Below are 22,997 nucleotides of genomic sequence, written 5' to 3' on the forward strand. Positions count from 1 at the left end.
GGACTTCGAAGTCGAGGTTACGTGGACGGCCTTAGGTCAAATTACGAAATCAAAATGATTTTAAAAAAGCAAACAAAACAACAACTTTTATAAAGAAATAGACGCAAAAAAAAAAACTCGTAATAAATATGCATTAATCTATAATTGCTTTAATCAATAGCTCGATCTACAACATCTATATTAGGTTGGTCAACAAAAATAAAGGATTTAATTTCACTCGAGGTTACTTTCTCAGTCTGTTACTGGACTATCTTAGAATTATGCTGCAAATTTTTGGGTTAGTTGATTAGAAATACTTTTGAATTTTTGCTTCTTATTTTGGCGTTTAATAAAATTTTTTTATCAAAAAACATTTAACAGCTTATTCAACAAGTGCAATCGTTGCTGTTAGCAACACATTAATTTACAATCGTTGCTGCTAGTAACACATTAATTTTCAGTTGCTGCTGTTAGTAATGTTATTTCCTATTTACTGCTGGAACATGAGTTACCGAGGCATTTTAAAATCAAAATTTTGTTTCGCGGTGTCTCCGTCTGATCTGTGGATAGAATTAAGAAAAATATTTTACAATTCGCGAGGTTAAAATTATTTTTTTCTATCTCCAATTTTAAAAGTTGGGAGAAAATGAGTTATTAATTTTAGTAAATAATGATTGATTTTAAAATACATTCTATTTTACAAATTTTTTTCTAAAAAATTTGTTTAAACAAATTATTTAAAGATAAGTTATTATTTCTTTAATAATTAAAGCTAAAATTTTAAATAGTTTTTACTTTAAGAAAAAAATCAAAAACTTTCTCCCAACGTTTAAACTTCGAGATAGAACAAAATAATTCTAACCTCGCGAATTGTAATATCAATTTTTAATATTAATAAATGTCGATTGCTAATATTAATAATTGTAACATTTAAAATCTGTAATCTTATTTGTATATCTTTCCACGTAGCAGCAGAGATTGCTTTTGATATTCTTTTTGACTGATGATTTAATTCTTTATAAGACTGAGGCTCCTTAGCATCTTTGCTTTAGTTTTTAGTATTTTTTGTCGTATTCCTATTGATCTGTTTTTAAATCATATCAAAAACACAGTAGATAATTTAAGTATTCAAAAAACTCAATGTGTGGGCTGATAAGAATTCTCTCTGCTGTTTACAAACAGTCAATCAATGAAGTTCCTCAGGCAAGAAGCCTCTTCTCAGACAAGAGCTCCAAAAAAATTTTCTCAAAGAGGCTTAACAAGTAAAATAATTTTAAACACAGATTTAAGACTTGAGTGAAAAATTATCTTACATGACAAGTTTGCAGATAATAACTGAAAAATTAAGAAGCAAGTCTCATCCAACTGGAGCTCTTGTAAATAAACATCACACAGTCGAGGCTCAAAACAGTCTTAACATAACATCGATAGTATTTGAAGCTCGAAACGGCCCTGTCATAATGTCAATAGAGTTTGGCGTAATAGACAAAGTCGTTGGAAACAAGACGAACCTCGAACATTTCTCATTTAAAACCCATAAAACATCAAAAGATTTATTTCAAGTTCTGCAGTGGTTTCATTTTCACGAGTTTTGCAGTGGTTTCACGAGTTTTAGGCTCTTCCCACGCAACATAAGACAATTTTAAGACGTATGTAACTTTTCTTTACCTCGTCTAGACGTCTGCAGCTAGTTAAAGACGTGTTTAAGACCGTCTTTCCACACCTCATTAAGACGTCTTCCGACAACCAGCTTAAGACGCCCTTAAGATATTTTAACAAGACGTTTGTCGGAATAACCAATTTAAGACGTCCGTAAGACATCTTAACAAGACGTCTGTCGGAACAACCAGTTTAAGATGTCTTTTGAAATAATCAGTTTTGCAATAATCATGGACGTTTCCCACCCAAAAACAAGTCGTCTTAAAGACAAATTTAAGACGACTTGAAATTGGTATTAAAGATGTCTTAAACTGGTCTCAAGTGAAACACTGTAAGTCGTCTAATTAAAAACGTCTTAAAGTTGTCCTACTTTAGACGTCTTAAAGTTGTCCTATTTAAGACGTCTTAAAGTTGTCTTAAACTGGTCTAAAATGAAATACTATAGGCTGTCTTATTTAAAAAGTTTTAAAGCTGTTGTATTTAAGTTGTTTTAAAGACGGTTTAAAAGACATGTGTGTGTGTGTGTATATATATATATATATATATATATATATATATATATATATATATATATATATATAATATATATATATATATATATATAAATATATATATAAATATAGAAGATTATATGTGTGTGTTTATATATATATATATATATATATATATATATATATATATATATATATATATATATATATATATATATATATATATATATATATATATATATATATAAGATTATATGGGGCCCAATCCCATAAAGCTGAAAAATGCTTAAATTATGCAAAAAAATAGGATTTTTCTTACGCAAAAAAAATTAACATTTTACTAATCACAAATATATATATATATATATATATATATATATATATATATATATATAAATACATACATATATACACACGTCTTTTTAAGCCGTCATTAAGACGTGTTAAATAAGACAACTTTAAGACGATTTAGTTAAGACGACTTACTGTATTTCATTTGAGACCAGTTTAAGACAACTTTAAGATGTCTTAAATAAGACAACTTTAAGGCGTCTTAAGTAAGACGACTTGCAGTGTTTCATTTGAGACCAGTTTAAGACATCTTTCAAGACATCTTCAATTTGTCTTTAAGACGACTTGTTGTTGGATGGGTTAATGGTATCTTCTTCTACGTTTATTGTTGCTTAGCAAGATTCAATGACGAGATTCGATGAAATGCCAGCATTATCATTAAAAGAATTTATAAACAAAGTTGATTTTTTTTTAAAGCAGATTTCAATCATATTTTTTACAACCAGACAATATATTTATTAGTGCGGATTGTCTGGTAGTAAAAAACATGCTTTAATACTCTGCTGAAATTCATTCAGCTTTAAAATATGTTTTCTAAAACCAGACAATGCTGTTTTCACATAGCAAAAATGTCTGGGATTCGTTTTATTTTCCTGTCATATTGGCTCCTTTTTGTTAGCTTTGCACCATTCAGCTTTTGAAGCCTAAAAATTTTAGTAACAAATGTAAAAGTCAATTAGCACTTTTTTAGCCTTTCTTTATGTTTAATGTTTTTTATCAAAAAATTTTGTCAAACCCATGTAAGTGTTCTTAAGAGCAAATTGAAATTCCGTAAAATTTACACGGAGAATAATTACGAAATATTGAAGCATGCTCAGTTGGTATGGGATCATATTTACCTAAAAGCTCTACTAATCCAAAAAAAATAAATGATATGTGGATTTGTAACATTTTGATCAGATCCAAAAAATTTAAAAACAGTGATATTACAACTTATCAAAATTATTCCGGAAAAATTTTTTCCAATTTTTTATTCGGTCATAAATTTTATTTGCTACTGAAGAATATTGTTGACCAAGGCAAAACCTGTCTCTGCCAGCTATACTGATGTTAAATGCAAATTTTTCCATATCAACTAATTATCTTTCTTGGAACAATATGCCATTCATATAATTTTTTGGCTTTTTTTTTTTTTTTTTACTATTTTCTATAGATATGTTATTTTCTCCAATTACAGCTTTCGAAACAAAGCTTTTGCACAGGTCAAATCGTTCCCGTCACAAAGAGTTTTCATAAATTGCTACTAACAACAGATAATTCAAATGGTATTTTCAAAGTTAGTTTGACTGCGAGTGAAAAATTCAATTTCAAATCTTAACATAAATATAAAACAAAGTTTGGTCGATGACATCGTTAAGCTGATAATATAACTGATACAATTAAATTCTTGCATCAGTATAACCCATAAATATCAGTTCCTTAAACTGTGTCTGGTTTTAATTCAATTATTGCTAAAACAGTTTTAGGAAAAAAAAAAGAATTTCAAAAAATAACACAAAATCAATACAAAACACTCTTTCAAGGATTTGTGAAAATCAGAGGTTTGGAACAGTCGGAATTTGTTTTGATGCGAGGAAAGACGAAACAAAAAGAGTTTAGGAGAAGATTTAAAATAAGAGGGGAGCAGAGATTTATCACCATTTACTTGTTGAATGAAAAGAGGTTTTTCATAAAATCAAGCTACTTTTTTGCATGAAGACTTACTAGCTCGTTCATTTGAACGAATTCTAAATGTTATGGTGATTTGAATTTAAACTGCCCCATGTAGAATAGCCAGAGTAATTCTGTTAATCAATGTTAAACCTTTAAATAACAATATTCTTCCAGGACACTCTTTTTTTACCGTTGTTGGACACCACACTCTAAAGATAGGGCATGATGCTGGAAGTAAAAAAAAATCGGAATGATTATTATCTCCAATTCGGAATGATTATGATCGCTCTAACGTACTTTAGATTTTTTAAAGCTGTCAGTGAGCCGTTTTGTTAAACATCGATCAAGATTTGAGTAAGGAAGTTCGTATCACCTGTTTTCATTGCATATAATTTTGATGGTATATATTTTTTTAATTCGATTTTATGCTAAAATTTGATAGGCAATTCAACCATGTCAACATTCCAAAACACATATAAAGTAGAAGTTATATAAGAACATAATTTTTAAAGAGTTAAGTACCTAAATCAATATCTTGCAACACTGAGTTTTTGTAGATCAATTGTTCTTAAGGCTGCGACATCTTCACTCTACCATATATTTTTAAATTTTAGTATAGAAAACCACGTCTCTGAAAGAAAAACTCATGCTTTGTTTGGTGCGTAATCCGGATAAGGATATAGCTTTCGTAAGACATTAAATTAATTTTATGGGATTAACAGAACAACTTTTATTTTCCTAGCCAATGATTTAAAATGATCGTTTTTGTCTTGCAAATTTTCAATTTCTTGGCTGTTTACACGGTCTCGATCTTTAGAAGTTGTTGTGTGAAAGAAACGACACATTGGATAAAAATATAGAACTTTTAGAAGCAAATTAACTGTTATTAACATAATTAATACAATTAACTTATATAATTTAGTTTTTCAAGAGTGAATGAGACGGTTCAAATAGTAATGAAGATTTCAGCAGGTGCGAGCGATTCACACGTAGATGTTTTTTAAATGTAAAAACCAAACAAATTCCTTTCATTCTTTACATCGTTTCTGGATCTATAATATATGAAGGATTATACAGCACCCAACTACAAGCCGAATCTTGAAGGTGTCCTTTTTGGCGTAGCAGATTCTTTTCTACCAGGTGTCGCTATAGGAGTTCTAAGAAAAAAAAACAGATGCAAAAAAAGATTCATAGAGGAGAATATCCGCATGAAAACACCAAATGAAATTAAAATATTTTCACAAGAACTAATGACACAAAACCCAACCTTGCTATAGGAGTCATTTTGGATAACTTTTCTTCTTTTCTTGCCTTAATGATTTCGCTCGCTTCTTTCATTTCCAACTCCATCTTCATTTTTGCTTCATTTCCTTGACGACGCTTTTCCTGGTTTGAAAAAAAAAGAAAAAGGATAAAAAAAAAAAGAAACAATTGCTGTTGAAACTTTTTGAGAATAATTGTTAAATAGCAATAGTATAAATAATAACAAAAATAATAAAAGTAATAATTGTTAAGATTGTTGATTATAGACTGAGATAACAATGTAATAAATAAAATAAACAATGTAAACAATAAAGAGCTCTATGACAGAATTTTGAAAGAATCTACGATTTCTACTAAAATTTAGGAAAATTAACAATTTAAGACGGAGACACACGTGCAGTCATTCGAATGAGCCCTGTAAAATGAATCAACAGTCATAATCAACCAGAGAGAAAACTACCGCAATTTGAGATAAAGGTTGTAACAAAAATCTACCAAATACGTTTTACTTGGAGTTACCGTAATTTGGTAAGAAAAGTGTTTTCGTTTTTGTTTTTTTTTAATTCAACCATTTTAGCACGACTTAACCCCTCAAGCGCATTTAGTTTACGACTTCCGGGCAAAAAAACATAAACTTTTTTTTTTTTTTTTAACAAAATATTACTTCTTACCTATATTTATACACAACAAAAAAAAAAAAAAAAAAAAAATCTAAACGAATCGATTAAATAATATAGTTTAATCGTATATGGTAAAGTTTGAAACATGGCGCCACACGCACAGCCCAACGTTGCAGTCTTGGCACCAATATCTTGATTCTTTGCAAATTTTTTTTGCTCTTTTCATCTTTTTTTGAGCAACTTACGGCACAATTTCTATATGGAGTAGTGTTTTTTTTCCGTTGATCGTAAAAAATCCAGAAAGTTCCTCTGTTAGGCGAAATATTAGTACTTGTTTTGGTCTTCCTACTATCTTTGAGAATAAACTACTATATCTTTCAAACAAAGAATTAGTGCTTGAGCACTCATATAAGCATTTCTTATCGCATTGAAAACAAATTATCTCAAGAGCTTGGCCTTGAATTGTTTACTAGTAAATCTACCACAGGAAGAAATAGCAAGAAAAGGAAGAAACAGCAAGAAAAGGCAAATTTAACACTAAACGTGGCGTTTACGGAGCTGAAATAAATGTATATTTAAAAAAGAGTCACGGAGCTGCGAAATTCTGCAAGTTTGCACAGCCCGCGAACGTCACGGAGCTGAACGCTAAGGGGTAAACGTTAGAGAAACAATGGACACAATGCATCATGGTTAAAGAGCATTAGAATGGTTTTGATAGCGTTAGGTAACAACAGATCGAGGTGTTAGAAATTCCGACTGAAATAAAGTTAAAATGATGAGGATAATTTTAAATAAAATAGCGTAAAATTCTCTTGAACTAAAAAATACTCCAACTGCAAAAAAAAAAAAAAAAAAAGTGATCGCTGATCAAATTCTTTGTACCAGCAAATGGGTGTTTGTAATCGAGTAAGACTTTAGTCTGCCATTTATAAAAATAAACAACACAAACCTAAGTTATATAACTTCTGAGCAAATTAAGTCTTGAATTACTCGAAACAGAATGCAACTTCGTTTCTATTCTCCCCAAAAATAAAATATTAACTGTTGTCTATAGTTTTTTTTGTCAATCTAGGTTAGCATTTGATACTTACTGTTCTCGACAAGCCAGATTCTTTGATTGAAAAAAACATTGGGCCTAACTCTGCCAACCATTCGCCGTCCACCGCTGTAACACATTGCATAAATTCCTAAAGACAACAAAAGTAGATAATTTCTAAAAAATCAAATAGTGATAAACGCCCGAAATTGAAACTGCGCTACATCACTATGTAAAGGAGAAGTTATTTCCCTATACAAAGGAAACGAAGTTGGGTAAAAACTAAGCGAATAAAGAAAAGTCTTATAAGAGCTCAATAAAATGACTTAGTGTAATCAAGCAAATAAATAGGCGCTGGAATTTCCGTTAATGAAATTAAAAAATAAACGAACAGAAAGCGAAACCACGAAAAATGTCAACAATTCACATAATAATAATAATAATAATTAATAAATAGTTTAACGCATAAATAGATTTAAAGAAGCTAAGCGTTTACAAGCGACTTAGTTACTGGGAATTGTTAGACCGCAAAGCGTTGACTTGAGGAAAAAACACTTTTTTGAAATAGACTGGGTAGAAAATGGCAATGCAATCCTTTGCGTCTGTAATAAATAAAAGATGACATTTAAAAAAAAAAAAAAATTTCGTAAATTTTTTAATAAAAAAAAAACAAAACAAAAAAAAAACAAATCGAAAGCGCGGAATAAAATATATATTAGTATAGCTTTCATTCAAGTGTCTCATAAATCCTAAAGGCATGGTTTCTATATGGTTAACCGGAAACAATTCGCTGTTAAAAATGTCTAAACTTTTCCTGAAAGTTTTTATAGGATAAGTTATAAAAAGATTGCTAAAACAACAAATAGTTAAAAAAAAAAGATAAAAAATTAGTAAACAATAAAGCTCAAATTTGTAAAATCGTTCCGTTGGGTATTTAATTATTATAATAATAATATTAATAATGACAAAAATAATAACAGTTTTTGATATCTTATGTTAGCCATACAATAATTGAAAAAACATTAGCAATTCCAATACTAAAAATTTGTTGCAATTTTTGAAGATGCTAATTACGTAATTAAGAAAAAGACATTTGGGAAAATCAGCTCATTCATTAGGTTAAATTTTTTTACTAACTTCAACATTATACAACAAATGATGACTTGACTTTAAAGCATATCGAAACTAGGCGTAGTGAGATCAAAGCAAAATATTTTAATTGCAAATAGAAACCAGTCAATAAAACTTGAGTAAATATATATGCTTCAAAATAGAAACCGTGCAAAAAAGTCGAGCAAGCAGATCGGTAGAAGCACCTTCAGTAGAAATTACTACGGTAAACTCTTACTTTTGAATGCTTCAGGAATTCATTTTAAAATTTTCCATATACTTGTCATGTTATTCGTAAACATAGCAATTTTTAAAAAAAGAGCGCTTCCAGACTATGTTTACGAATTCATTTTTAATCCCAGTCGTTAAAATCGTTCTAAAACCTGTTTTGATAACAAGACGTGAATTTCTCTATTATTATTATTATTATTATTATTATTATTATTATTATTATTTTATTAATTTCACCTACTAAGTGATATTGCGTAATAAAAATTGGTATTGCATAACTAAAAACTCTTTACTCATCAAAAATAAATTTGCAACAAAGTTTAAAATAAAGCGTGGTTAAAAGTTTGTTCAACTTGCTTTTCACTTAAAAACTTGTTAATCATGTGGTGTTTTTTAACCGTCTCATTTGATATCTAGAAATCAGCTGTATAGACAAAAATGACTCAAGTCGCAATAAACACAAACGAATTTCTCAGAAATGCTAACATGGAAGGCGATTGTAAAATTTACGTACATACGGGAAATATAGCTAACTGGAATAACTTAAAAACGAGACGATCAAATGACATACCCGCAAACGAACTATATCAAAGTTTGTTGCGCATATTCGGGAAATGGTCAGAAGTAAGCGGACCCATAGGTCAAGGAGAGGTGAGATTTATGCTTAAAATTAAAAATTTAATGGTAAAATTTACAGATAAAATACTAACATTAGACTTTTTAAAAAAGAAAAAAGATTTATTTCCGCTGGAAATAAAGTTTCGTCATATAAAAAGCAGTTTAAGACAAGCTTTACACTGCTTTTTATATGACGAAACTTTGATTCCAGCGGAAAAAATTATAACATGTTTACATTTTGTGGATTTAAAAATGAAACACTGAAGCTTTTTAAAACACCTCGGTTTTCTTTTGAAACGAAATTAGTCATTATATAAAATGTTTTACTTAGAACCGAAAAATTCCTACATAATAAATCTCTCCTTTAAACGCTGCTAATTTTTCAAATCAGGTCTATGTCAACTGCTCAAATGCAGAAAAAATGGATATTAATGAGAGAGGTCTCCTTAAAGTAACAGCAAAGGTATTTCTACACACCCTCAAAGTTGATGCTTTAAGAGAAGCGGTCAACATTACTCTTATGCAACTTGGAGTAAGTCATTTGGACAGCTTGTACCTTGCCTTACCACCAATTGATGAAAGCACTCCTTTTAATGAAAGCATTCTTCCTTTTTGGGAAGAAATGGAGCGATTGCGTGATGCAGGAATTAGCACTCAGATTTCCTCATGTGATCTTGACAAAGAAAAACTTGAATCTCTTATACGTATGGTCCGCATTAAACCTGAAGTGAATCAGGTAAACTTAACCTCGTGTTGCCACATGCCTGAGGATTTGGTAGCATACGCTAAAGGTGAGTTCAACACTTTGAAAAGTGATATTTTTACAAATATATGTATTATGGAATATCTATATTATAATATTAAAAGAAAAAAAAGCAATTTTTTTGGAACTTCGAAAATTGTTCATGTTCTTTAAATCATCTTGCAGAAGCTAATGTAGTTCTCCATACACACGGAGACCAGCCAGTGATGTTGCCAGAACAAACATTAGATCAGCTAATTCATACCATCCAACCTACTGATAGACGCCAATACTCAACAGAGTGGGTGGTTCGTTACGCTGTAGTCGTAAAATGCAGAGGCGTCATCAAAGGCAAAGGATACATAGCTGCATTGAATGGTAAAGACTCTCAATAAATCCTTGCAAGTTAGTTTTGGATTATCGAGAAGAATATTTAATTCATTTTTTTCTTTTTTAATTTAATTTTATTGTTAATGGTTTATATTATTGAAACCTTAAAAAAAAGCGACGAAAAATTTAAATATATATTGATGTTGGTAATAAATTTTAAAATATATTTATTAATATTGTGTATATAATAACTGTGAATTAAAAGTCTTGTCAAATCAAGTCGTTGTTTATTGACGTTAGAAAGAGTGTCAGAAAACAGAATTAAATAACCGAATAAACATTTAAAGCAGTTTAGATTTCTTATTAAGGAGTTCTTCAAGAACAAAAAGAAAGAAGAAAAAAAAAAAGATTTATTTGATCCTTATTCGCAGCGTAAAATATTTTAGAAGCAATAAATAATGATTTTCTATTTTTAAAATAAAAAATTTAACTAATTTGCCGCGTGACACTCATTTGCAATCAATATATATCCACAAAAAAAGGTTTATGCAGTAATAATAAAAGGTGAATGTCATCAGAAAAATACTTAGCGATATAATTAAGTCATCTCTGGAATCTTCACTAATTACATTTAACAATCGTGGTTAGATGCTATTCATTTTTTTTTATCAACACGTATGCTTTACTTGGATTTTTTAAAAAATACTATTTTTAACTCCAAATCAATGAGCGCTTAACTTATTTGGAATAACAAAAATCGGACAATTGAGTTAAAAGCAAATTTTTACTAAGGAATATATAAAATGAAATATATAATCATAAAAACTTAGAGATATGTATAAAAACTTAAGGATATGATAAATTGAAAATTTTTTTTGGAATCTCATAGGTTTGTATATCTAAATATATAAACTATTTTAAATTTGACTGAAACAGATTTCTTCAAATGACTGAAACAGATTTTTATACTTTATTAGTTATTAAGGGAAAAACCAAACGCCGATCCTTAATACATTCAACTGTGTCCTCATTTTTTATTTTCATAATAAACTTCATTAACAATAGACATGTTATATATATTTTTTTGAATTTATGCTTAAAAAAAGATTTCTTAAAAAAACAGTATATCATCGCATTTCTCCACTCTTTGTTTTACGGAGGTTTCAATCAATTTGGCAAGCTCATGTTATGTTTAGATAATAAAACAGAATATTTAGTTGACACAAATAGGCGGACGTGGTTATTTTGACGCACGAAATTGGGTTATGGTTAAGGTGACTGTGCATGAAGTTTAAAGATAAACCTTAGAGTTTGAAAACGTATGAAAAAATCGATAGGAAAAACTATCAGTTAAAAATTTTTATATCAAACTGATATTCAAATTAAATGTTTATCTTTCAGATAAACCTTGTTCGTATTGATTATTTAAAACGTGCAAAAAAAATGATTTTCAAAAATATAAAATTCTCAGAAAGTCATAGAACAAATATTTTTTCTTTGAAAGAAAACTCTGACAAAATGAAAAATAAATAAATAAATAAATAAACGTACCCTAGACGTCATAATAAGCTCATGATACACAACATAGTCGGGTGAATAACCCATCCCATACAATGCACTACTCGGGTGCAAATTACAAGGCATTCCGTTACGCAAGTTTGCATACTCTCCTATACCCTAATATATATGCATATATATATTTAATCTTTCCACAAAAAATATTTGGTTTTTTTAAAAGACCCTTTAAGTAATAAAAACTCAAAAATTTGCTTTTCTTGAAAGATTAACTTCTGTTAAAATTAAGACATCATAAATGTAAAAAATATTAATATCATAAATGTATAATCGTCATAAATATAAGTTAACAAATACACTTTTATGTATGCGATTTTATATACAACTTAAGATCAGTTTTGTGGCCTTAATTTGTATATAAATTAAAAATTCTATCGTTAAAATAGTTTGTTTCATTAAACATGGAGTAAGAAAAAGCTTAAAATTTTATTAAAAATGTGCTTACCTTGAGTCTAGCAGATTGATGAAAATATGCAGAACAGATTGTTTTACGCACTAGATCATGATTGAAAGCACATGAACTAACTGACATTTTCAAGGTTTTCATAATGTCTTTTAACTGAGAACGTACTTCACGAACCTAAAATCATGAAGATAAACAATACAATAAAACATAAAAATAGGGAAAAAAATTTATCTTTTTTTTTTTAAAAAATAGAGGGACATTTTTGAATAGGTTCAGTAGACATACCTTTTTCATAGCTTTAGGATGTATGAAATGCTCTTTACACCAAGTACCAGAGTATCTTTATTGAAAAAAATTTCAAATAATTATAATCTTTTACAAAGAAAAATTAAAAGACTCAATAGAACTTTGGTAATTATTGACTCATAAAAGTTTTTTATAAAATTATATAAAAGTTCACATATATTACATATTTTATAAAACTATATAGCATCTTATTTAGATGATCACTTTTGAATGTAGACACAAAAAAATCTGCATTTAGAGGGCTAAAAGGGATAATTTTGTTTCTAGTAACTTTTGATAACAGAAAAGAAAATTTGAATAATTGAAAGTATGTTTTAATTCAAAATCTAGCAGAAATTTAAATGTTAAAACTTCTGGTCATCTTGATTTGGCCAGAAGATCATCTTTTCTTTTTAATCAAGCTCAAAAAAACAAACTACTATTTAAAGATTTCAAAAACAAACTGCAATTCTTGTTAATTTACATATATAAAACTCATTAAACCTGTTTACAAAAAAAAAAAAAAAACAACAACAAACATATAAAGAGTTACAATTAAGCAGTAAATTCTCACCCATTAGCTTTCCATTGTTGATAAACATGTAAATAAGACAAATGATCACTCTCTGGTACTTGGAACTTCTCACGAGCTGCATCACTTTCTTCTTCTCGTCCTCTTGGTCGAGAAAATATAGATGGCACTGATAACATTGATACTATTGTCTAAAACATAAAGTTTATATCAGAAGACGCATTTAGAAACACTATAGAAAAAATCAACTGTTTGTAATCCTTTATTTATGTGGTGGTCTAAAAGAAGTTATCAATTATTTTTGAAAATTTTATTTTGGGCTTGAAATTATAGAGTTCACCCCATTACAAATCTATGTTCATCAGTTAAGTGACGATTAAACTACTTTGGCAAATATAAAATGCTTTTAAAACTTCTAAAAAAATTAAAACCTTTATTCAACCTTTGAGTTTACTAACTGAAACAAACAAACAAAAAAAAACAACTATAAAAATCAATCATATTGATTCTGTTTTACAATATCAATAGTGCAGAAACCTTCAAAATATTTTTATTTTTAAATTAGATTTAGGTTTGTAATGATGGAATAAAAACTGGAGATTAATAGAATTAAATTTTTTTCACTAAGATAAAAATTTTAATTCATTAAGAAATTTAAGGTATAATTCTTCTTTTCAAAACAACTGAAAATAAACAAAAATGATGATTTTATTAAGTTAAATCACATTTTAAATAAACACATTAACTTAATCTACTATAGTGTTAGAACTTTTGCCTTTAAAAAAACAAAAAAGGCTATAAATTTGTTACTCAAACAATTGAATCATACTACATACAAGTATTTCATCACCGCAATCCATTTCAGATGAAACTATCAGCATTTTAGACAGGGCTGGATCAAGAGGAAACTCTACCATTTGTCTTCCAATTTTTGTCAATGAGCCAGTATTGTCTATTGCACCAAGCACCCATAATTGATACATTGACTGAAGTATGTTTTCCTAGGAAGTGTTTGTAAAGATCCAAAATTAACAAAAAACAAAACTTAATGCAAAAAATTTACCATTTCTCATAAAAATTTATTCATAGCATTCAAACTTCTTACTTGTGGTGGAGGATCCATAAAATGGAATTCAAGTAAATCTTCTACATTTAGTGATTTTAACAGTAACACAACATTTGCCAAATTAGTTCTTTGAATTTCTGGCACTGTTGATTGCAGCATTTCATTTTTATACTGGTGTTCTGTATATAACCTATATGCATGTCCTGGTCCTGTTCTACCTGCACGCCCTGAACGCTGATTAGCATTTGCTTGACTGATTGGATAAACCTGAAGAGCATCCATACCAATCCGAGGATTAAATACTTTTAGTTTACAATAACCTGCATCCACAACAAAACAAATACCATCAACCGTTAATGATGTTTCTGCAATGTTTGTAGCAACAACACATTTTCTAACACCATCTGGCGCTTTTTCAAATATTTTTGCTTGTAAATCAGAGGGCAATTGTGAATAGATAGGCAGAACAGCAAGAGGAGGAACTTCCTTAATTTCTCCTAAACGCTCAGAGATCAGATCACAAGTGACTTCAATATCTTCTTGCCCAGGCATAAAAACTAAAATATCACCACTGGAAGGCATTAAATGAATTTGTAGAGCTTGTTTTACTGCAGCATCAACATAATCATCACATACATTTTTGCTAAACAATACATCAACAGGGAAAGTACGACCAGGTATTGTGTAGACAGGTACATTCCCAAAGAAGTTTGAAAATTTTGAAGAATCCATGGTGGCTGATGTCACAATAAGCTTCATGTCATTCCTGCGTGCTACAACCTATGATGACAAAAAAATTGTAAGAAAAGTCTTAAATCATTTGAAACACAAAATTTACTAATATACTTTTAATTTTGTAAACTGTATTCTGGTGCATTAATATGTTTTAATTTATATTTCATTGAAGCATTGAAGTGAAATAGCACCATATTGTATGCAGTGCTGTCTTAACACATAGGCAAGGTAGACTGTAGCATAGCACCCTCAGTTTTAGGGGCCCCTAAAATTGTCATTTTATTACATACATAAAAGCATTAGGACATAAATAAATTTTTAACCATTAAAATGAAAAAGTATTAGTAGATAAATAACCTTCAATACAAAAATGATATAAATATTACAAATTTATACCTCCCTTAGTAAGCCAAACAAAACATCAGTATTTAAAGAGCGTTCATGAGCTTCATCCATGATTATGCAGCTATAACTTTCCAAATCTGATCCTGCTAAACATTCTCTCAATAAAATTCCATCTGTCATGTATTTGATAATGGTTTTCTAGGAAAAGTTATCTCAGTTATAATTTTATCAACCAACAACATCTTACAAAAGACGAGTAAAGAAAGAGCAAAAAGCTTGAAGATATAAGATTTTACAATCAAATCAGTTTACAAGGATAGGATAAAGAAAAACTATTACAAAAATTAGCAATAACTGCCGGTCGTCTATAAAAATAAAAAATTAAAAACAATCAAAACCATTTTCATATCTTTTACTTTTAGTAACAGGAGAAAAATATTTACCTCACTAGTAACATCTTCAAAGCGTATAGCATAGCCAACTTCTTCCCCAAGTTTTACATTCATTTCTTCACTAACACGTTTTGCAACAGACATAGCCGCAACACGGCGAGGCTGTGTACACCCTATAATGCCATACTTATTATAACCATCTTCAAGTAAATACTAAAAAAAAAAAAATCACAATAATAGTAGATATACCAGAGTTACTAAAATCAATTTTTAGGAACTGTTCTTTATTTATAAAAAATTTAAACTAACTCTTGATTTTAAAAATTGCCCTTTTAGCTCTTCTGCCCTACACATACATATATATCAAACAAGGTTGGGAAGAGAGTCCTCTTCTTATAAAAAAAACTTTTTAGAAGAAACAAAAGTATTTCTTTTAATAATGTATCTTAAAATATGTAATAATGCCAAACAAGCTATATATTTTGCTTAATGTATTTCTCTGTACATTTTTCTATCAATTAAACTTGTTAATTAGTTATAACTAACAACATTAAAAAGTATGTACTTTGAAATTTACAAAAACTTTAAATACTTTAAAGTTTAAATACCTGAGTTAATTGAGTTGTTTTACCAGATCCAGTTTCACCAACTATTACCACAACGGGATTGTCACGAATAATTGTAAGTAACTCTGAGCGGGCAGCAAATATAGGTAAATATTGTCTTTGTTCTTTAAGAGTCTTCTTCTTTGTGAATTCACTTGATGCCTCATTTTTTTCTTTCATAACTTCAGAAAATTGCTGGCCTTTTTTGTAGTCACCTTCATCACCATTTAGATCCTTAATAAAATTAATAAAACAGTGACAATAAAAATAAGGAGAAATATTAACAATAAATTAAATTTATATATCAAAAATATATTAAAAAAAAAAAAAAAATTATGCAGTACTAACATCTCTATCTTCTTTCCTTTCAACTCCCATTATGTCACCTATTTTTGTTCCAGCTAGTTCCCACTCTTTTCTCTGTGCTTTCAGTGCTTCTTTTTTCTCCCTGTGAACACGAACTGAATGACATCCTTTGCGCGATACAGTAGCCATATCACCAGTGGGATCCTGTTCAAGAAAAGCTTTTTAAAAATCTCTGCACTGTTTGATAAGGCAAAAAATTGGTCAGAGTTTGACCATGTGAAACATTGAAATTCACTAATTTTTGGACCATCATCTGATTTCAAATGTATTTACATTTGCTAACTATCAGTTTTTAAGGCAATTACAAATACAGAGCATATTTCAAAATTCCTTTTTTTTTTCTCGCTAATTTATAGCTTTTAAACTTTTTCACATTTTAATGCTTTCATAACTTGCCATTATAAAAGCTGATGACTTTTTTCATTCATACTGTAATACAAAAAAAAAAAAAAAAAAAAAAAAAAAGGACAACATAAAATATAAATGTAGCAAAAACCAGAATTTAAAATTATAAAACAACTTTTGTGATTTTATGATATTATGTTTCTAGTTCTATTAGGAAAAAGGCGAAAATTATGCCAAGAAATATTAGCTTTTCGTATTGGCAGATCTAGTAAAAGAAACAAAAAAAATTTTTCATATCATTTTTATTTTACTACATAAAATTTTTTAAAAAGAAATTTACCAATGACTACAAACCTTGAAATATATACCTTCAAAGGGATAACTGGCTCTGGTTGCTTAGTAAACATGATTCTTCCATCTAAAAAAGGTGGTACAATGTTGTGAACAAGTAAATGAACTTTAGCCTCATCAGATTCATCGAAATTTTCTTCAAATTCAGTGCGCAACACAACTCCACTTGTCAAAAGACGATTTGTTTCCCACATGTCATTATCCTAAAAAGATTAATAGTTTTTATTTTACAATTATTTACATCACAAAATTACATAGCCTTAAAAAAATAAGTATATCAAAGTTAATAGACAGGAAAGTTTCCCAAAACATTTTTCTTGATGTTTATTTTGAATTTTGATAATAGTTATGTAGAAATAAGAAAGTTGTCATAACCATGCAGCTTGTACTATTGAGCCAAAAATCATGGCATGAATTTTTGCAACAAATGATATAAAATTGCTCATGGGTCAGGAAGGTTTTGAAAATCATGAATGAAATTTTTTTTCACTCTTAAGTCTTGGAAATAAAATAACAGGAATAAGTTAAGTAAAAATAATAAACAAGTCTTTATTGTTAATGAAACATTTACAATCAAAATAAATATTTTACAATTGCATACTTTGAAATAGTAAATTTTTAATGGAAATTCTCACCTATCCCTTTCCTCTCAATAGTAGCATTTAGTGAAAATGGATAAAATATTATTGAAAACAAGAATTTATCTTTGTTGTTAAAATGCATTAACAAATATGCAAGTTGGCAAGTAAATAAAAATGGAAAGAAATTTGTTTTATTTCTTCTGTCTATTTTTTTTTTTTTTTTCATCTGTAAAGCAACATTCATAAAAAAAACAAATCTATTTCAATACAGTTCCTAACCACTATCAGAATTAGAATCATCCATACAAAAGTTAATATTTCACTTTGATTGTTATTAGTACAACCATGGCCACTCTTTCATAAACATTGCAATAATGTTCATCATGTAGAATCTCAGATCATTTCTATGTTAACAAACTATCAACATTGAATTTTTTTGTATAGGTGTCAAAAGTAATCAGCTAAGTTTACACAACTGCCTCATCAACTCAAATGTTAATATTAGTTAAATAAATAAAAGAATGTTTAACAACTGAGCTTTTTCAAAATATCTCAATTTTGTCTTAAACTATGAACATATTAAAAATAAAACTTAACATTGAGAAGATAATTCTAAAGGAATAAAATTCTAGATGTATAAATTAACACTAGTTCCTTTTTTTCTGAATAAATTTTAAAATAAAAAGTGAAAAAAGTTTAATACAGTAGAATCTTTACAATCTTTGAAATAATTGCTACACTAAAAGAAATTCTTGGTATCGACATGAAACATTTTATATAAAGGGGTCAAACTTCTCAGTGATCAAAAGGTGAATACGTATGTGATGTTATTTTCAATATTTGATGTTGATTTCAACAGGTGATAAATTTTGAGACCTGGTATTTATGGATATGAATATAATTGCTTGGTCACACATACTGGTACTAATGAACTTTAATTCAATACTTAGAAACAATTTTTAACAACACTTAAAAAGTTTTTACTAAAAACATTTTATTTCCACCTTTTGCACTTGGCGAGCTCTAGCAGATCGTTTCTTCTGATGTTGCTTCTTGAGTATTTCTTCTTTTTTTTTAACATACTCTTCAGAAATGTTAGCAAAAGGATTTTGTTTTTCATCATAGCCAGCATCCATATCATACCATGCTCTGTCTAGATCTTTTTGCTCATTTTCCCAATCATCAAATCCATCAGCATTTTTTTCTAAAATATAAAAAAAGAGATGGCTGATTTAGATATTGAAAAAGAAGATCTATATACTTTTTTCAAGAAATCAGCCATTTAAAAAAACAATGCAAACTATACCAGGACTCCGCTGAGATCTAATTGAGCTACCAGGCTTTCTATCATCTGCCCAACTATTATATTTGTGAGTTGGAGTAAATCTTGGAGTGTCATCTGCATATCTCTGGGATCGAGAACTATATCTATATGTAAACAAAGTAAAAAAGTAAAAAAATAAAAAAATAAAGGAAAAATACAGTTAATGACAAACATTGCAATCATTTTATAACTAATTGTAAGAGATGTTTCCTAAAATTAAACTTTTCAAAATAAATAATTGCTAACATTTATGCTGTATTAGGTAAAAAATTACAAAAACACTGAATGTAAATTTTACAGAACTTTAAATTTTTTAAAGACTTCCTTAAAAACTTGTTTTCTCCTACCAAATTTTATATACTCAAATAAATTTAGTGTTGAAAATCATTTTCTAGGAATTGATCTAACAACACTTCATAGCAATTATTAGTATTTGTAAATTAACTTCAAGGACTTTTATCATGTTAAATTTTCCATAATATATAAATGATGAAAGTTACAATTTATCAAATTAGATGTAGTTGTGGGCTAAAACACATTAAACTATTTTTTGTATGAAAGGAACCAAAAGTAAAGTTTTGAAAATTGATACTTTTTTTTTTAACCATATAATAAAACTCTACTCATAGATGTAAATTCTTCTTTTGCCACAGCTGGAATTACTAGAACAGTTCTTACTGACAGAAGACTTTTTAAAACAGATAATAGACAATTAGTAGCAGATTACAGCAAGGCTTTCCATCAAGGTATCTTATAACCAAAATGGATGGAAACAAATATCAGAAAGCAGATGGTCAGTTGTTACTGGTGTCATGATTGATATCAACAGACCTTGATAGCAATTCATTTGTTGAATCAATAATAAGCCATCTTTTATATTCTCTGAATAAGTCTACAACCATTGACTGCAGATCAACTTTATGGTTATAAGATTATCTAGGCAATCAAAAATGGAGTTTTGTCTCCTAAAGTTTATCTTTTGTAAATTAGTCCTGTTTTACACAATCTGGCAATTACAGTTTGAGATATCAAACATCTTGTCAAGTTTGCACACATCTTATTAAATTTGAAACTTGCTTAGTTCCTGGCACTAGAGCATCAGACATCAAGTATCAAACAATTTCTTATGTTTTCCCATCACCTGTTTTTTGTAAACACAAACCACATCAGAGCAGATCGCTTAGTGTAGGCAACTCTGATGCATGAAGATCCTTTAAAGTAACTAAATATTTTTATTCTACAAGATATTGTCATAATCAAATATAATATTTTATACTTTGCAGCACATAGAAAACAAATTTATTTGTAATAAAATGCTTCCTAATAAATTTTTTTAAAACATATTATACTCCTATTGGAGAAAAACCAACTGTATATTTACAAGTTGTAAATCTATTGTTAAATTTTTTGTAAATTATAACTATATATTTATTTAACATACACTAAATATACACAACTTGATTAATTTGATGAAAACTATATAAATATATATTGAGAATAATTGACAAACCTTTAAACATAATTACCAGTAGTTAAACTCTAACAGATATCAATTCATTTTCAGTTTCCAGTTTTAAAAAGTTGTGAACATATTTTAAACATGTTGAAATAATTTTTAAAAAAATTACATAACATCCTAATGTATGTAGTATAGATTCATACTTTAATACTTATGAAACTAAAATTAAAACTTATTTAAAAGCACCTATTGGAAAAAGGATTTTTTTAAACACAATATTTACTTTGCTATGAAAAACTTTACAAAGAAATGACTGAAATCAAATATGATAAATAATTTTTAATATACTTGAAGGCTTTAAATACTTACTTTAGGCTTTGATCAGATCTACGGTCATTACGATCATTTTTTGAATATGCTGGTGATGGGATATCCCATTCTGATGAATTACGCTGTGAATCACCCCATCCACTACGTGCAGGAGAAGGTTCTAAAATAATTAAACTGATTTAAGTAAATTTTTTACCTTACTTCTAGAAATTTATTGATAATAATTCTAAACCTTTTTTTTTTTTAATTTGAATTTGAATATATAAATATTTAACTAACACACCATAATTCATTCGCGGAGTAACATCTTGGTTATCTCTAGAATGTCTAGAGCTTGGCGTGTCTTCCCACTCAGCATATCTACTAGATGACTCGCCCCTACTATTATTCTTTATTGGTTTTTCTTCTCTATTATATCTGCTATTGTCCCATTTTTTCTTTTGTTCAGTTTCAGCATAAACACCACTTTTACGTTCATCTTTGTCTCTTTCTCTTCTCCTTTTTATTTTATCTTTTGCAGTTTCATTTACACCACCTGTGTATGAAGGAGTCTCTGGACGATATTTCCTATAATGTTTGTCTGTTTTAGAACTTTCATTGTCATTATTACTACCAACCCACCCCTTTGTATCTACTTTTACACTTTGATTATTTTGTTTTCTTTTTTCTTGGGCAAGCCTTTGCAGTCCCAATACACTGCATATTGGCTTTTTAAACTCATCTTCTTTTAATTTTTTCTTTATGACTAATCCACCCTCATCACTATCAATGCCTTCCAAACGATGAGGAGCAATCATTCTTTTAAAAACTTACATAAACTTTTTTTCTAAGAATTATTATTAAATGGTTATATATTAATAGGTTATTTTACTTTTTCACCACCTTTTTTATTACAGTTATGAAAGGTTTTCTTCTATAATGAGGAAATATCATATCCAATTTCATTTTGATCAATAAATTCAATAAAATATGAATTCTTAATTCATATTTTAAATCATATTTTATTTTTTAATGTTTTCAAAAGAATAAATGTGAATTAAAGTACTATATGTAGGTCAAAACTCATTATAGACATCGCCTTTTTTTATTAACAACAACAATCTTTTAGAATCTAAAAATTTGGCTAAAAAGTAAAACAGTGTCTACATCAAGTTATAATTGTTTAAAGCATTTTTTTTTTTTTATCTGGCAAGAGTTTTAATTAATTCTAAAAAAATTTAAAAAAGAATTTATTTTATTCTTATCAGCTTTTTGTATGGTGGAGTTATGTTGTATTAATGTTCAAAGAAATTACTGATTTAATTGCAGGAGTTACATCTTAAAAAAGCTGGAATACATCTTTAAACTTATTAACATTTATTTATGTTCAGCTATTTAACCTGTAATGTCAACATCAACAATAAATGTAAATCTACCATTTTGTTTTCAAAACGAATAAGATGCGGGAGAAATATGGTAATTTTCGCGAAAAAAATCAAATAAAGGTTTGTGGGTATAGAAATGTTTAAATTTGGTTGTCATAAAAGTTCACAGAGTTTTAATTGATAAAGTTTAAACAATCATCATTTTCTTAATATTTACTGAGTTTAATTGAAGTAGTTGTCATTTGTATTAGCGTACTTTGTTAACGCGATATAAATTGATTTATTCTGTCAGTGAAAAAATTTGATGCTTGTTATGAGACGAATTGCACGAAAGCCACTTTTTCCTTGTCCTGATTGGCAAAGATTCAACCAGGAAGAAAGCTTGAAAAATGTTTGAAAAGGAGGTAGTCATTTGGTGCAAAGTTTGGGGAGTATAGTGAGTTAGGCAGGACTTCGACTGGCAAGTCGTACAATTTTCGGACTGTAAAATGCGAAATGTGAGACCAGGGGTTGTCGCACAGTTGTATAGGATCACGTCTGTTGACTAGTGCAAGCTGCTACTGACGCAATGTTCGGGATATTTTTTCAACTTACTCACTTTAGGACACTGTAGGAAAGTTGTAGTGTATCGCCTCAGCCGTAGTTCACCATACTGTAACCATAGTCTTTGTTTGGTGGGTTTTTTCCCTTTGGAAAGTGTCTGGGGGAGGGAGGCTCGTTGACGTCCAACCACTATCCCGAATATTTTTGGTTGCTCTGAAAAATCCAGTTTTTGTCACAAATGGCGATTCGATCCAAAAATGGATGGTTTTGGTTGCACTAATGTAAAGAAGAATAATCCTTTAAAGGTAGC

The 22,997-nt window shown here is 28.8% G+C and overlaps 2 protein-coding genes and 1 long non-coding RNA gene across 7 annotated transcripts; 2 read left to right on the forward strand and 1 right to left on the reverse strand.

The window, feature by feature from the left end:
* Positions 1 to 4,344: 4,344 nt before the first annotated feature.
* Positions 4,345 to 7,742, forward strand: LOC149880928 (uncharacterized). Of its 2 annotated transcripts, none has more exons than XR_016445773.1 (3): positions 4,345 to 4,533; positions 4,748 to 4,821; positions 5,056 to 5,567. It is a non-coding gene; the product is annotated as an uncharacterized LOC149880928 (long non-coding RNA). The 2 variants fall into 2 exon arrangements; XR_016445774.1 differs by lacking the exon at positions 5,056 to 5,567 and adding an exon at positions 5,761 to 7,742 and having other exon boundaries at positions 4,408 to 4,533.
* On the reverse strand, positions 4,997 to 22,211 carry LOC145194284 (pre-mRNA-splicing factor ATP-dependent RNA helicase PRP16-like). 4 transcript variants are annotated; one of them, XM_090069282.1, is made up of 18 exons: positions 21,064 to 22,211; positions 20,820 to 20,940; positions 18,974 to 19,095; positions 18,672 to 18,871; positions 17,104 to 17,289; positions 16,373 to 16,534; positions 16,028 to 16,258; positions 15,471 to 15,632; positions 15,079 to 15,225; positions 13,987 to 14,727; positions 13,718 to 13,882; positions 12,924 to 13,072; positions 12,350 to 12,404; positions 12,104 to 12,238; positions 11,635 to 11,760; positions 7,108 to 7,203; positions 5,401 to 5,519; positions 4,997 to 5,290 (listed from the first exon to the last, which is right to left on the reverse strand). In XM_090069282.1, the coding sequence occupies exons 1-18, from the start codon at positions 21,575 to 21,577 to the stop codon at positions 5,218 to 5,220; spliced, it is 3,504 nt and encodes a 1,167-aa protein (XP_089925408.1). In that variant the 5' UTR covers positions 21,578 to 22,211; the 3' UTR covers positions 4,997 to 5,217. The 4 variants fall into 4 exon arrangements, with proteins under 4 accessions (XP_089925408.1, XP_089925411.1, XP_089925410.1 ...); XM_090069285.1 differs by having other exon boundaries at positions 17,090 to 17,289; positions 21,064 to 21,626; XM_090069284.1 differs by lacking the exons at positions 18,672 to 18,871; positions 18,974 to 19,095; positions 20,820 to 20,940; positions 21,064 to 22,211 and adding an exon at positions 17,722 to 17,850.
* On the forward strand, positions 8,229 to 10,362 carry LOC145193711 (glutamate--cysteine ligase regulatory subunit-like). Its single transcript, XM_080071211.2, has 4 exons — positions 8,229 to 8,388; positions 8,811 to 9,044; positions 9,403 to 9,802; positions 9,940 to 10,362. The coding sequence occupies exons 2-4, from the start codon at positions 8,832 to 8,834 to the stop codon at positions 10,146 to 10,148; spliced, it is 822 nt and encodes a 273-aa protein (XP_079927337.2). The 5' UTR covers positions 8,229 to 8,388; positions 8,811 to 8,831; the 3' UTR covers positions 10,149 to 10,362.
* Positions 22,212 to 22,997: the final 786 nt, after the last annotated feature.

This window comes from Hydra viridissima, unplaced genomic scaffold, assembly GCF_058129835.1.
Source record: "Hydra viridissima isolate aposymbiotic clone 2 unplaced genomic scaffold, HvirCarnegie_v1 scaffold_12, whole genome shotgun sequence".
Lineage (NCBI taxonomy): Eukaryota > Metazoa > Cnidaria > Hydrozoa > Anthoathecata > Hydridae > Hydra > Hydra viridissima.

Bases quoted from the DNA above. Each gene is read 5' to 3' on its own strand.
- LOC145193711 (XM_080071211.2), top strand. From the start codon at position 8,832: ATGACTCAAGTCGCAATAAACACAAACGAATTTCTCAGAAATGCTAAC. The intron at 9,045-9,402 runs GTGAGATTTATG...TTTTCAAATCAG, and splicing joins GACCCATAGGTCAAGGAGAG to GTCTATGTCAACTGCTCAAA. The intron at 9,803-9,939 runs GTGAGTTCAACA...ATCATCTTGCAG, and splicing joins TTTGGTAGCATACGCTAAAG to AAGCTAATGTAGTTCTCCAT.
- LOC145194284 (XM_090069282.1), bottom strand. From the start codon at position 21,577: ATGATTGCTCCTCATCGTTTGGAAGGCATTGATAGTGATGAGGGTGGA. The intron at 19,096-20,819 runs GTAAGTATTTAA...GTTTACATATAG, and splicing joins AGATCTGATCAAAGCCTAAA to ATATAGTTCTCGATCCCAGA. The intron at 11,761-12,103 runs GTAAGCACATTT...CATATATATTAG, and splicing joins ATCAATCTGCTAGACTCAAG to GGTATAGGAGAGTATGCAAA.